Source organism: Nothoprocta perdicaria, unplaced genomic scaffold (genome assembly GCF_003342845.1).
Source record: "Nothoprocta perdicaria isolate Ctin4 unplaced genomic scaffold, notPer1 scaffold_99, whole genome shotgun sequence".
Classification (NCBI taxonomy): domain Eukaryota; kingdom Metazoa; phylum Chordata; class Aves; order Tinamiformes; family Tinamidae; genus Nothoprocta; species Nothoprocta perdicaria.
This window is the reverse complement of record NW_020456298.1, coordinates 1,078,164-1,090,755: the sequence shown is the minus strand read 5'-3', so window position 1 is coordinate 1,090,755 and position 12,592 is coordinate 1,078,164. Positions and strand designations below refer to the sequence as shown.

Genomic DNA, 12,592 nt, shown 5'->3' with positions numbered 1-12,592 from the left:
TGAGAAATCAATAGTTGTCTCTGAAAATCAGACAGAGTCCACCAAAATGAACATGTGAAAATAACAACATCCAGATATTTTGGAAGAATTTTCCATCAGAAAACTGCCCCTTAGGATACAACAGCTAGATAACCTGACTTTTTTTTTTTTTTTTCTTCTTTCCCCTTCAGATAACTTTCATATGTGGGCCATTTTTGTTTAAACTTTGCTGTTTTGCATATTTGAGCATTACTGATCAAAAACTTCTCTTCTTTTTTTGAAAAATGAATAGGACTTTCCTTTTTTCTAAATAAAAATTGCTACATAAATTAAATGCAGAAGCCTGTTTAATTTCTATTTCTTATGCTTTCAAATTGTGGAGGAAATCAGCCAACCTTTCCTAAACCTTTCATAAAATTTGAAGTTAGCTCTCTTGGATCACTTCATGAACTTAAAATCTAAAAGCTTAGCTATTTCCATTTGCTGTGAAAGCATAAAATTAAACCAATTAAGGAGATTATTTTAAAGACTATGTACTCTTTTCAGGAGGACCCAAATGATATCGACCCAAAAAGGAAAGATGTGCGTGGCAGCAATGGGGAGGACAAAGCACAAAATGTGGAGACGCTACCTCCAGGTATTGCAGTAATATTTCTTTTCAACAATTCATAGCCATAAAACATAACCACTTGAAAGACTCATAGCCATAAATGTAGCAAATGTTCTGATGTTCTTTTTTGTGGTTTGGAAGTGACAGGATTGCTTTAGAAAATGTGTACCCCTAATTCTTACAGCTTCAGTTTCCTTAGATCTCACCTGCTTTTTACCGCTCCTTTGGACTTAAAGATACRTGGAAGCTTTTCCTTTTTAATAGTGTGTTTGTAGCTGTTGTCCTGCGATAGCTAAAAAGGTCTGTTTTGCTCCGTGGATGATGCTGGCATACAGCACACTTCATCTGGGAGTAAGAAGTTTCATCGGGCTGTGAAGATGCTGCGATGTGGCAGTCTTTCTCAGAGGGTGTGCAGATGGTGGGCCTTCATTTTGCCTCTCAGACTTGCTGTTTGTCATACACAGGCAAACAGAGCAATTTTTTTTTTCCTTTGAATGAAATGGAAGCGTGCCTTGAGGATGAGGTAGGAAAACTAAATGTTGCAGAACTTTCTTAGACTTGCCTTCATAAAACTTCTTTTACTGCTAAAAGCTGCATGGCAGTGAGATTTAATGAATAGTCAGAACTGTCACACTGAGGAATGCAAAAAAGTAAAATGGGCTTGAGTATTTTACACCATATCTAGAAAGTAAGGCTATTGCACTAAGAAAAGAACTTCTGTTCTGATGGCTTCAACATGCTTTTATTCTTTTACCATTAACACTAATGCTCAACTTAAAAGTTGATGTCTTAGCCAAGCATGTGGAAAAGTATGAGGCCTTGAGGGAAGAATTAACCATGGTAAAGTCTCCTGTAAGCAGCTCTGAGCTTCCCTCCCTAATAAATTGTTAGATAAGATTTGTTTCTCAGTCTGAAATTCCTGATACAACATGAACTGTTGGAATTTATAACTTTTTTCCTTTAGCCTTTGACCTGTCATATCTTTCCCTTCTGGAGAGGGGGAACAAGACTCTGTTCATGTAGGTGATCTTTTTGGCAAAATTTATACTTTGTGGATGGTTTTGCAAAAAGAAAATAGTCTGAGTAGTCTGGGTTCTCTAATAAGGTTTCTGGGAGGTCTTAGCATGTATTTTTTTCATTTTCAGGAACCTCTATAAATATATTAAATATTTCCCTTGTTACTAGAATTGCAGGTTAGCTAATCTCACACCTTCTAAGTAATACTCCTATTTAAACTTTCTGGAGATTCAGGTGTTCTGGGCCACATGCTGTTGCTTTTTCTAAATACTAGAACTCTGCAGTTCCAGAGTACTGGAGGAGATGGGAAGGTCATAGGTGGAAACGGTGAAAATCAGATGCTGGGAGGGGTGAAGCCTGAAGTAGGATTAAATATCATGTAGAGATTAAGTTAGGGTGGTTTTTTTTTTTTTTTTTTTTTGCTTTGTCCATTTTAATCAGTCATTTTTATGACTTGATTTAATAAGTAGAGTACGTCATTCGTCATGTTACTGCATAATCTTGTCAAATGTCAGAGGCTGCATGGGCAGGATTGTGCACTCTTACACTGCTGCTTTAAGGAATTTCAGGTTGTATTGGAATTCTCGTGGCAGTGAAWTTGAGTTTGCATTTCTGCAGGCACTTTGTGTACCACTTCAAAGCACAGTCACTAAGCTCTGGGAAGGCTTTTGTCCCTCTGGTCCAAAATCCTTCCTGCTCTTCTGTTGAGGTTAGAAGACCCGTGGTTTAGGTTGCAGCCTCATATGCAGTACAGCATCTTCAGAACCCCTAGACTGAACGGGGTTGTATATGATCTTTTATCTTTAAAATGGTGTTGTATAAAGRTTAACTACAGCTTTCTTTTAACCCTGTATGCATGAGACTATATATCCTCTGTCATTTGACCTTTAATATGTTACAAAGGTCAATTTCTTGCTTTGTGCACGTAAGTGTTGGCTTTTGTACTTACAAGGAAAGGCCCTGAGTTTTCTGTGACTAAGGAGAATAATGTATAGGCAATTCATTTTAGATCAGTTATTTCAAGAGTGCATGCACTTTAATTGTTTAACATTTATAATCCTCCTCTGACGAATGGGATCGCTAGTGTACTCATGACTCATATGAGTCATTCTTACCAGCCTCTTGCTGAGTGCAGAAGCAGTGAACTACATCTTTTAAACTTGCTGTTAGTTTCCTTGAAGCATTCAAAAATAATAATGAGCCTGACAAGTTGTGTGTAATTTTATGCATAAGTAAATATTGCTGTTTCATCTTTGGTGTCTGGTGTTGGTTTTTCTATTTTACTTAACATCAGCTGGGAAGTGGCTCTCCTCAAAGAAAACAGTTCAGATCACCTGGTCACACAAAGGAGAATATGAATTTCAATGGTTATTCAGCCACTGCTTTTGTGCATTAAAGACACTTTAAATAATGCCTGTAGGTCAAAATTGTGTTTATTTTGAGTATCCTCCTGCCTTCAGGCTATATTCAGTCATCAAGTGCAAACTCTGGGGAAAGTGTGTGTGCTTCCCTCCCAACGCTGACTGCTATGAGGATGGGCCTTTTCCTGCTGTGCTTTTTCACTTCKCTCTCCCTTTGAACAATTGCTTTTGCTGTTCCCCTCCTTACCCCMAATAGATCTGATCCGTATTCCATGCAGTTTCCAAGACCAGAGCCAGGCTTTACCTACTTCCAGCCTCCTGAAGCTAAATATTTCTTAGAATCTATAGGTTACCGCTTTTGAGTAAAGTTAGSCCTGAGACCTGTCTTCTCTCTCTTGACTTGCTCTTTTCCCCCTAAAATCCATTTTACTTTGCTTGGATTAGTTTAGCATTTTCTGGTTTTAGCATCTTGGAAAACAGTGAATGTTTTTAACTAATTTTATCAAACTCTGCTTGGACTGAAACTGGCATGCAGTAAAACACACAACACCAGCACTATTTTTTCTAAATATGACTACTTACAGGTACAGAACAAATCGGGGGCGGGGGGAAGTGATTCCTCTGAAATCACCAATCACTATTACAAGAATTGCATTGAGTTGTATTTTTTTCTGCTGATTGCCTTCTCAAACTGAAATTAGGTCTGGGAAATACTTGCTTCTGTATGTGAAGAAAAAGAACTTCGCTGGGGTTTATTTCATATTTTTTCTTATTTTTTGCTCAGTTTCTGAAGCTCAGAACAGTCAAACTAGWGACTAACATGCAGCTGAAGAGCATTTAACCTCTGCACCTATRAAAGAGTTACTTCATGTCAAAAACAGCTCTGCTACTTGCAAGTTCCCTGGGTGCAGGTTCTTGACCAGTTCACTGATATTTTTGGCTCCTTTTGATTCTGCTGGCAAACCCTGCAGTCCATCTAGTGACATGAGAAGCAGTCGCTTGAACTGGAAATTACATACTTAATTAACTCCCATCGTTATTTTTGGGCCAGTGGCACGGCATGCTGCACTTTCAAAAAGAGCAAATATAAGTTGTAGATAGAAGCCATATTGTAAACTGGGAGTAAAAGTAGCAATTAACAGGTAGTAACCAAAGAGGCTGTAAGATGATGTTGGGGAACATGGTGTTATGCGAGGCAGACATTCTTGTGATCTGCACTGTCTACTCCGGTTCCCTGCATGAAGCCCCTCTGCATTTCAATGGCTTGGTTGAACTAAGGGTAAGTGGGTGCTTTTGTAAACAATTCTGTCTAGGCTGCTCCTGGTTTGGCAGCTGACTGAAGTTTAAACGTGTCTTCAAATGATAGGTTCATGAAAATAGTCCAAAGGCTAATGAAAACTCCCTTGCCAATCTAGGAGCTATCAACAGCTAGAGTTAGAAAATTTGTATTTCTCTGTCTGTTCTTTTCTTGTAGGTTCCCCTTAGGGCTGCTTCAAGTAGCTCATAAATGTTCTGCAGTCTGTTTTTATTTAACTCTCATTCTGGCTTCTGTCTATATGTGTTTCTGAACTGCTTTAGGAAGGTAATTGTGTAGCAGGAGATATGCAGTATAAATTGGTTGAATAGCTCTTAAACCAGTAATCCAAAAACATAGACACTACCGTGCAGCTGCAAATTGGAGGTAGGAGGCTGCCTGAAGAGAAGGAAAATAAAAAAGAAGCATCTTTGAGATTTTTATCTTCTACTGTTTGCTGAATTGTAAACAGTTTGCACTGTGGGTYCAAGGTGCTGTTTAAGGTTAGCTCCTCGGACAATTCTGAGATTGTGGAAAATTTTGAATCAACTCAATAATACTCTTCCTAGTAGAGAGCCAGCAGTGCAGTCTATCTGACTAAGGGAAGTGTTTCTTCAGTACTGGAATCCACTAGCAGAAGTTCACGTGCAATGAATGGGATGTTGCTCATAGGTGCTGATGGAGAAGGAGCAAAGGCGAGCATGAAACGTTTGAGCATCCTCTAACTCTCACCAAGATATATTTGTATTCCTTTTGTGCATAGCAGCAGCATATACCTGAAGTATAGTGTTTGACTGAAAGCTTAGCGCAGGAGGAGTGACAGCTCGACAGCCTGCCACTCAATGAATTTAATTAAAAATATTTTTAAGTTGTGTGTTGGTTGGGAAGACAGTAAATATAGACTCCTCTGCAGTCTGTAATAGAGTAACTCCAAAGACAGTACCTGTTGKTCTTTCCTTATGCCAACAGTGTTTTGTGTTCACTAAAAAAGTGGTTGCAGCAGATCCATATGCTTACCCATGTTAAGTGTCTGTAGCAGAACTGGAGCTCTCACTTTGAATTATGGTAGGTATAAATTTGCTGTAGTTATGTAGGATCGGCTGTCACTAGGCGATAATGCAAGTGCTTCTTTAGAGGAAAGAACTGATAATTTTAAGACACTTGCTAAGTATCATACTCTGTTTTTATAGCCAAAAGATAGTGAATGTTCCGAAATTTTGTTCCTGGAAGATGGATGATAATTTTTCTTTCAATGTTAAGCATATCAATTCGAGTGCTACTACCGGTTGTGTAATAACGTGCTATTTGTTAAAGAGGATTTAATCTGTGAATCAGTTTTGAATGCAAAGGAGGTTGCAGTATGTCACATGATTCATACTGGGAAGCTACTACTCAGCCTATTAAAATAGTATATACTTTTTTTCCCTCTTAGAATACCATCTTGTACTTTTAAAAAGCCTATTCCTATAATAGGTTCGGTTAAATTATAAATAGCTGTATATTTACTTCTGTTATGAGGCAGGGGTAAATTAAACTGTAATGTCTTTGAGGTCTAAACTGAACCTTCAAGAAATAAATGGATCTTGGRTAAAAGTGTAGCCTTCATGTATGTGGGGTATGTGGGTGCTTACAGGGGTTTTAAATAGAAGTTGTGGTGGTTGGGGAAAAAAAAAAAATCTGTAGCTGAGCTAAAGTATGATTTGGTGATTCTACTTGAATAAATAGAGATCTAGAAAACAGTTCAATTTTTACATTAATTGACAAGGTGTTCTGTAACAAACTAAGGTGCAGGAATGAATCTGATGTTGTGCTCCTTCGTGTTGAGGCTTAAGTACTTCTTTACGAAACCAAGACCAAGTGATTTCAGTATGGTTAATCTGAATTGCTGAATTCTGACATTTAATTTGCAAACATCACATTTGGTATTTTCCATTTTTTCTGTTGTAGGAAAAGTTCGATGGCAAGATTTTGATCAAGAYGCTTACGTTAGCGCCACCATGGTGCGCTCCGGTCAGGATCCGTACGCCCGGAATAAGTTCAATCAGGTAGAAAGCGACAAATTGCGAATGGACCGAAACATTCCTGACACTAGGCATGATCAGTAAGTGCCAAGCTGAGCTCTCTCTGACTTCCATTAACACCTTTTAAACTTAGGGCGTTTGAGTAGCGGGTGTTTCTTTCTAAAGCAAGGACTCTTCTCCTATCCATGTGGCAGGAGCAGGGAACAACAGTGTGATTCATAAACAGTGGGGTGAAAAAAAAAAAAAAAAAAAGTCGAGATGCTTCTGTTTCTATGACTTGCATTATCATGTGTTCTGTATCCACACTGATGGGCAGATAGACAATATCTGTTTCTGTTTATCTGTTGGTTTTGCTTGGTTTCCACAGTTGTAACTAAGGTTTTGTCCTAGCTATCCTCTGAGTGACACCTCGGGCAGTACAACGCTGGTTAGTATCCCTGCAGTAAAGCTGTCAAGAGGCAATGAGTACAACCTGAAATACAGGGAAATCCACTTATGCAAAATAAAAAGCTTTTTCATGTGTGTTTGTATTTTTTTTCTCCTCTTTGAGGGAGAACTGGAACAGGCTGCCCTGGGAGGTTCTGTAGTCTCAGTCTTMAGAGAGAATTCAAAAATTCATGGGCTACCTGCTGTAGCTGCCCTGTTTAAGCGCAGGGTTTGCAGCAGCTGATCTCCAAGGCTTCTTCCCACCTCCACTGTTCTGGCATTCTGCTTTTCCAAGTGTGTGAAGTCTCAGCTCCCAGATCTGAAGGAGTTCATTTATGCAGACCTGAAAACATGAGACAGATTTAAGCTTCCAACACTGAAAGCTTCTAATTGCACAAATTCAGAAAACACTTTGCTTCATAGCAAGAAAAATCCTTTTTTATTAGAGAAAACGTGTTTTAAAAGAAGTTTAATCGACTTGCCCTAGTCTTGTTTAAGCAGAATTGACTAACATTAAAACATTAGTTGCTCATTCTGACACCAGTAATTACTTAATAGAAATTAGTTTGAACWTGACTGCAGTTTTTAAAAACATCGGTATTCACAGTCTCTAAGCACGGAACTAAGCAGTTAATTTATCAACATTGTTGCAGTCGGGATCAAGGTCCTTTCACAGCATCAAGAGACAGGAGAACCTGGAGAAGGCACCAGAGGGAGATAGGGAAGGTGCTTTTTTCCCCCTTCTCTGTACAGCTCATTAGTTGGGAATGGCACAGCAAAGGAGACTTGTATAAAAATTCAGACACTCAACGTGTCTTTAAATCCCATGTATAATAGCATCTTTTTTGGTTCCTTTGAGCAGGTTGTGTTGTAGTTGGAGTAAAGGAAGTCTTACATAACTGAGCCTTAATTGGACTGCRAAGGAAGAAGAATCCAGTGTTTGACAGTGAAAAACGCTGAAAAGCAGGATGCTGCCTACAGAATACTGAGCAGTTTAAAAAGGCTTTTGAATTGTCTTCATCACGCACACTGCTCTGCACAATGAAAGGGTCCATTTACTGTTTGTAGCTGAGGTATTCCTTTGCCATAAAAGCAAAGCTCAACCACCAACCTCTTGTAAACTCTAGGGCTAAAGTATTCTGAATTTTAATCTCTGAATCTGAAAACTTCCTGCACATCTAGTGACTTCTGGATGGATGTAACATAGATAAATGCTTTCCTGTGACATGAGAGAGAGAACACGAATGCGTGCGCATGTGGCTTATTTTGACTGTTTCAGTTGTGATATGCTGACCTGCTTGGCATTCTTCACTGAATGGACTTAAAGAGCTCTACAGTGAGAAGAGAAGGTTCCTGGAGGAAGGCTGTACTTGTGCTGTGCTTATTACTGGCTCTTTACCATAGAGCAACTTTAACTCCATCTGTAAATGCTTTCTTAAAAGCTACTGAAGAGGTCGTCYTTGCAAGTAGCCTATGGCACATCCTCTGTCAGGTCACACTTAATTTGGCACTTTCTGCTTTAGACAGGAACAGTCATTGCAAAACTGAAAGTTACGTGAGATACTTGAGAGCTACTTAAAGCAATAGAGGTTGTTTTCGATTAAATGACTACTTTTTCTTTGTTTAAGCAGCTCTTATGAACTGTATGGTGATAAAAAGGCGGCTGTTTGCATTTTACCAGTTAAAATTATGCAGTTATTTTAAAAGGCATTATCCAGGCTCTTTAGAAGAAGTTGGTCAAGACTGTCTGTTAGATTTATCAATATGTAAGTTTGAGTATGCGCTTTATAAACTAGATCATTAATCTTCTTTGCAGGTGACAGATTGTATCAGCATGAGGTCAGGGCCAAAAGGTTCCAGCTACCTTTTTTGAGGGTGCCTCTGAACAGATTTTTCTCAACAGGAGAAAAAAAATATTTTTCTCAACATTTTTTCTCCTCAGTAAGCCACAAGGGTTTAAACTGCTTCATTTTATGAACCAGTGCAGTGATTGAAAAGAAAAGCAGGGTTGGAGCAACATTTTTTCATGTTTTAACTGATTTTGATARAGGTCTTTTCCAACCATAATGATTCTATGCTTAAGGTCATTGACTCCAACTGTAAACCTTTTAACCCCCGGCCTGCTAAACCATATCCTTAAGCTCTTCATCTACACATTTCTTGACTGCTGCCAGAGATGGTGACTCCACAACTGTCCCAGGGCTTGACAGCTCTTGCTGTGTAGAAATTTTCTAATGTGTATCCTGAACAACTGAGGCTCTTTCCTCTTGTCCTGGGAATAGCTCTTGTGGAGAAGAGATCAGCCCCCTGCCTCACTACAGCCTGCTTTTAGGTAGCTGTAGAGAGTGATAACATCTCCCTGGAGCCTCTTCTTCCCCGGGCTAAATAACCCCAGCTCCTCATAAGGTCTGTGCTCCAGCCCCTGCACCAGCTTCCCTGCCCTTCTCTGGACCTGCCCCAGCATCTCCAGGTCCTTCTTGTAATGAGGGGCCCAAACTTGAACACAGTATTTGAGGTGCAACCTCAGCAGTGCTGGCCAGGTACAGGGGGACAATCGCTGCCCYSCTGCTGCTGGSCACACTGTTCCTGACACCAGCCAGGAGGCCCTTGGCTCGTATTCAGCTGCTGTTGACCAGCACTCCCAGATCCCTTGGTGCCCCACAGCCCTCCAGCCACTCTGCCCCAGGCCTGTGGCACTGCATGGGGTTGTTGTGACCCACGTGCAGGATCTGGCACTTGGCCTTATTAAACCTCATGCAGTTGGTCTTAGCCCATTGATCCAGCCTATCCAGATCCCTGTAGCTGGATCAATGGTAGAGCTTTCCTACCCTGAAGCAGATCAACTCTTCCTCTCACGTTGACATCATCTACGAATTTGCTGAGGGTGCACTCARTCCTCTCCTCTAGATGATACATATACATATTAAAGAGGACCAGCCCTAGAATTGACTGCTGGGGAAYACCTCTCATGACCTGTTGCCAGCTGGATTTAACTGCATTCACCACCACTGTCTGGGTCTGGTCATTTAGCCAGTTTCTCACCCAGTGAAGAATTCATCTGTCTAAGCCATGAGCTGCCTGTTTCTCCAGGAGAAGGCAGTGGGAAACTGCATCAAAGCCCTTACTGCTGTCCAAGTAGAGCGCATCCACAGCTGTTTCCTCGGCCACTAATGTCTTGTTCAGTGTTGTCAGTTCAGGTTCTGCTTTTTGTCAAAATGTATTTGCTGCATGTAAAACTTAGACTTCTTTTTTTTCAAGTTACATCCTAGCCTCTGTGCCAAAAGTGGTGACATTGCTGCTTTAATTTGTTTAGTTTTAGTCATAGTATTTCTTATTGTCATAGCAGAATAGGGAGAATACTGCAATTAAAGCAACTTAAAGCACATTTTTAAAGAGCTAGTTCTTATGTAAGCACATCACCTTTAAAACACACAGTGAAAGCGTTCTTGCAGTTACCCTTTTGCTATTCAGAAATCCTGATTTCTCCATCACGAATATGTAATCGTGTATCTCCAATTAGTTCTTTTTAAAAATGAGAGGCTCCATTGCYTAGTGTTATTCTACCTTAAGATGTGCTCTGTCTCTGGTTATCTCTTTGCAGAAGAGAGCACTTAAACATAATTTTTTTCTCCCTTTAATGCATATAATTTAACATCGTGACTTACTGTCAATGAACTGTGACAAAATTTACTCACTTTCATAACCTTATTTTACTTAGAGTGGGTTGATACAGTCTTTGAATAATTGTTGCAATGCTATAATATGTGATCTTCCAGGGCTGCTTTGGATTATTGAATGTGACATTTGACATAAATTTTAATGGACTTTTATTTCAATATCACGTTTTCACAGTATGCTTCTACAGCTTCTAGCATGTGCACAGTTCCATGTTTCCAATTTTTTTTATTAAGGCTAGTGCTTAAACTACATTTTTTCACAGTTGTTGAGCTTCACAGACAGATGCTAAAGTCTGAGGAGTTCAAACCAAGCTGCTTGACCTGTGCAAGTGCTCCACGTGCCAGCTAGAGGCACACTAGATTAGGAAGAAAAAAAAATGACATTTTATTATTAAATACAATGGTGTATCAGAGTGGTTCAGTTTCTTGTAACAATTTAAATGAATTGCCCAACATTTRCAGTAGAAAAGTTTACTTCTTTGCTTTCCAGGAATGCATGAAAACTTGTGACTTGTTTCAGTATTGGATGCTAGTGGCGAAGCCACTTTGTGCACCCACTGTTTGAGAAACAAAGCTAGATCTGGCCTTGCTAATCTGTGACAGGGCCATTATAGGCCTGCTATGGGCTTAACTTTTCTCACAACACGTGAGATCACAGCTGCACAAGGCTGTTTTGTTTCACTGCAGACACTAGTATTGGTGTGACGTGGATGAGCTGTGTTGAAAACACCCTGATTCTTTGGGAAGGTGGCAAAGGGAAGATGGGCACTGCTGCTCGCTCCTGCTGCATGGAGCAGTAGCTTGTGTGGCTCACCATGCATGCCATGGATTGTGCTGTCGGATGTGAAGAGCTTCTGTAGAGGCAGATGACTTGTTTTMAAACAACTTGCTGTAGGAATGGATACCAAAGCTTTTGCTTTCCTCCATACCTAGTGCAAGTGTTATGTGCAGTGTTGTTGGAATTAYGTGCTGAATTTGCTGTGGGTGTGCACTGAGCTCCCCAGCTGTGTCCGCTCCGAAGGCTCTGCAGGAGCTGCTGAGGGTGATCAAAGAGGATGTGAAGAGCCGACAGCCCTCTTGTGTGTTTGGGGCTACGTGCGCGATCTGGACTCGTCAGAGCTGCGATGCTTTTAGCATGAGCTCGATGCGCCTGATTTTCTAGATGTTAGTTAGTGGTACAATGATAAATAGTGTCTGTCTAGATTTTTGTTCAGTGTGTTTAGACAGCTTAATTTTTTGTAGTCTTGCTGGAGTTTCTGGAAATTAGTTCTTTTTGCTTATTAATCTCAGGCTATGAGAGACGGTGAAAAAGGAGTTGACTTCCATTATCGTAGTTTGGAAGGGCCTGCATCTGTGTTTTGTTGACTCGGCATTAACACAGCTACTTTTGKTTTTTTCTCATTCTGAATGTTACAATTTTAAACATTTTGTGTGTGTGTGTGTGAGAAGTTCTTTCTACCAGCAAGATCAGGAGGCCTTTAGAGCTTTAAAAACATAAGACAAGCCATTTTAAAAGGACTTGAGGCAGCCTGTGAACTCATATTGCTTGTTAAAATATGCTCATTTACTTGGTAAATACAGCATTTTTTTCCCAGTAAAGCTGGTTTCATACAATGCAATTCATTCAGAATTGCATGAAACAGAACAGTAAACTGCAGCGATAGTTGGAACGATAGTCCTGGGACTTGGATGAACCTTCCCTTGTCCAGCACTGACTTCTCCTCTACTGTGCGCCAAGGCAACTACCAAAACTGACAGAGGGAGTGACTTCGGTTTCATGTGAGATGCAGACAACTCAGGTTTCTTTGGCAGATGCAAAGTGTGGATTATTACAATACATAATGACTTCATGATAAAAGTTGCTTGTCAAGACTGGGTGTAAAGGTGTTTAACAGGATGTTTTTCTTTTAGGTGTCAACGGAAGCAGTGGCGGATAGACTTGCCAGCCACTAGTGTGGTGATCACCTTTCACAATGAGGCCAGATCTGCTTTGCTTCGAACTGTTGTCAGGTATATACATATATATATCTATCTCTAAGCAAGACCTTGGTTGCCCTAAAGGCCATTCATTTGTGTCAGATAGTAGCTTATGACAAGGGAGAGGAGTAAGAGACCATAAAGCTTTTCTGCAGCGTTTATAGAGGGAAAGTTTAGTCTTCATTTCCCTGGTGCCTCCAGGTCTTATATTCTCAAATTGCAATATTAAA

The 12,592-nt window shown here is 40.1% G+C and overlaps 1 protein-coding gene across 1 annotated transcript in view; it reads left to right on the top strand.

Annotated features, from left to right (window-relative positions):
* The first annotated feature begins 510 nt into the window (after window positions 1–510).
* GALNT2 (polypeptide N-acetylgalactosaminyltransferase 2) overlaps window positions 511–12,592 on the top strand; it is a 41,383-nt gene continuing 29,301 nt past the window's right edge. Inside the window, exons 1-3 of the mRNA XM_026053378.1 lie at window positions 511–616; window positions 6,209–6,362; window positions 12,297–12,395. Coding sequence (XP_025909163.1) covers window positions 511–616; window positions 6,209–6,362; window positions 12,297–12,395 — 359 coding nt within the window. The remainder of the gene's footprint in view (window positions 617–6,208; window positions 6,363–12,296; window positions 12,396–12,592) is intronic.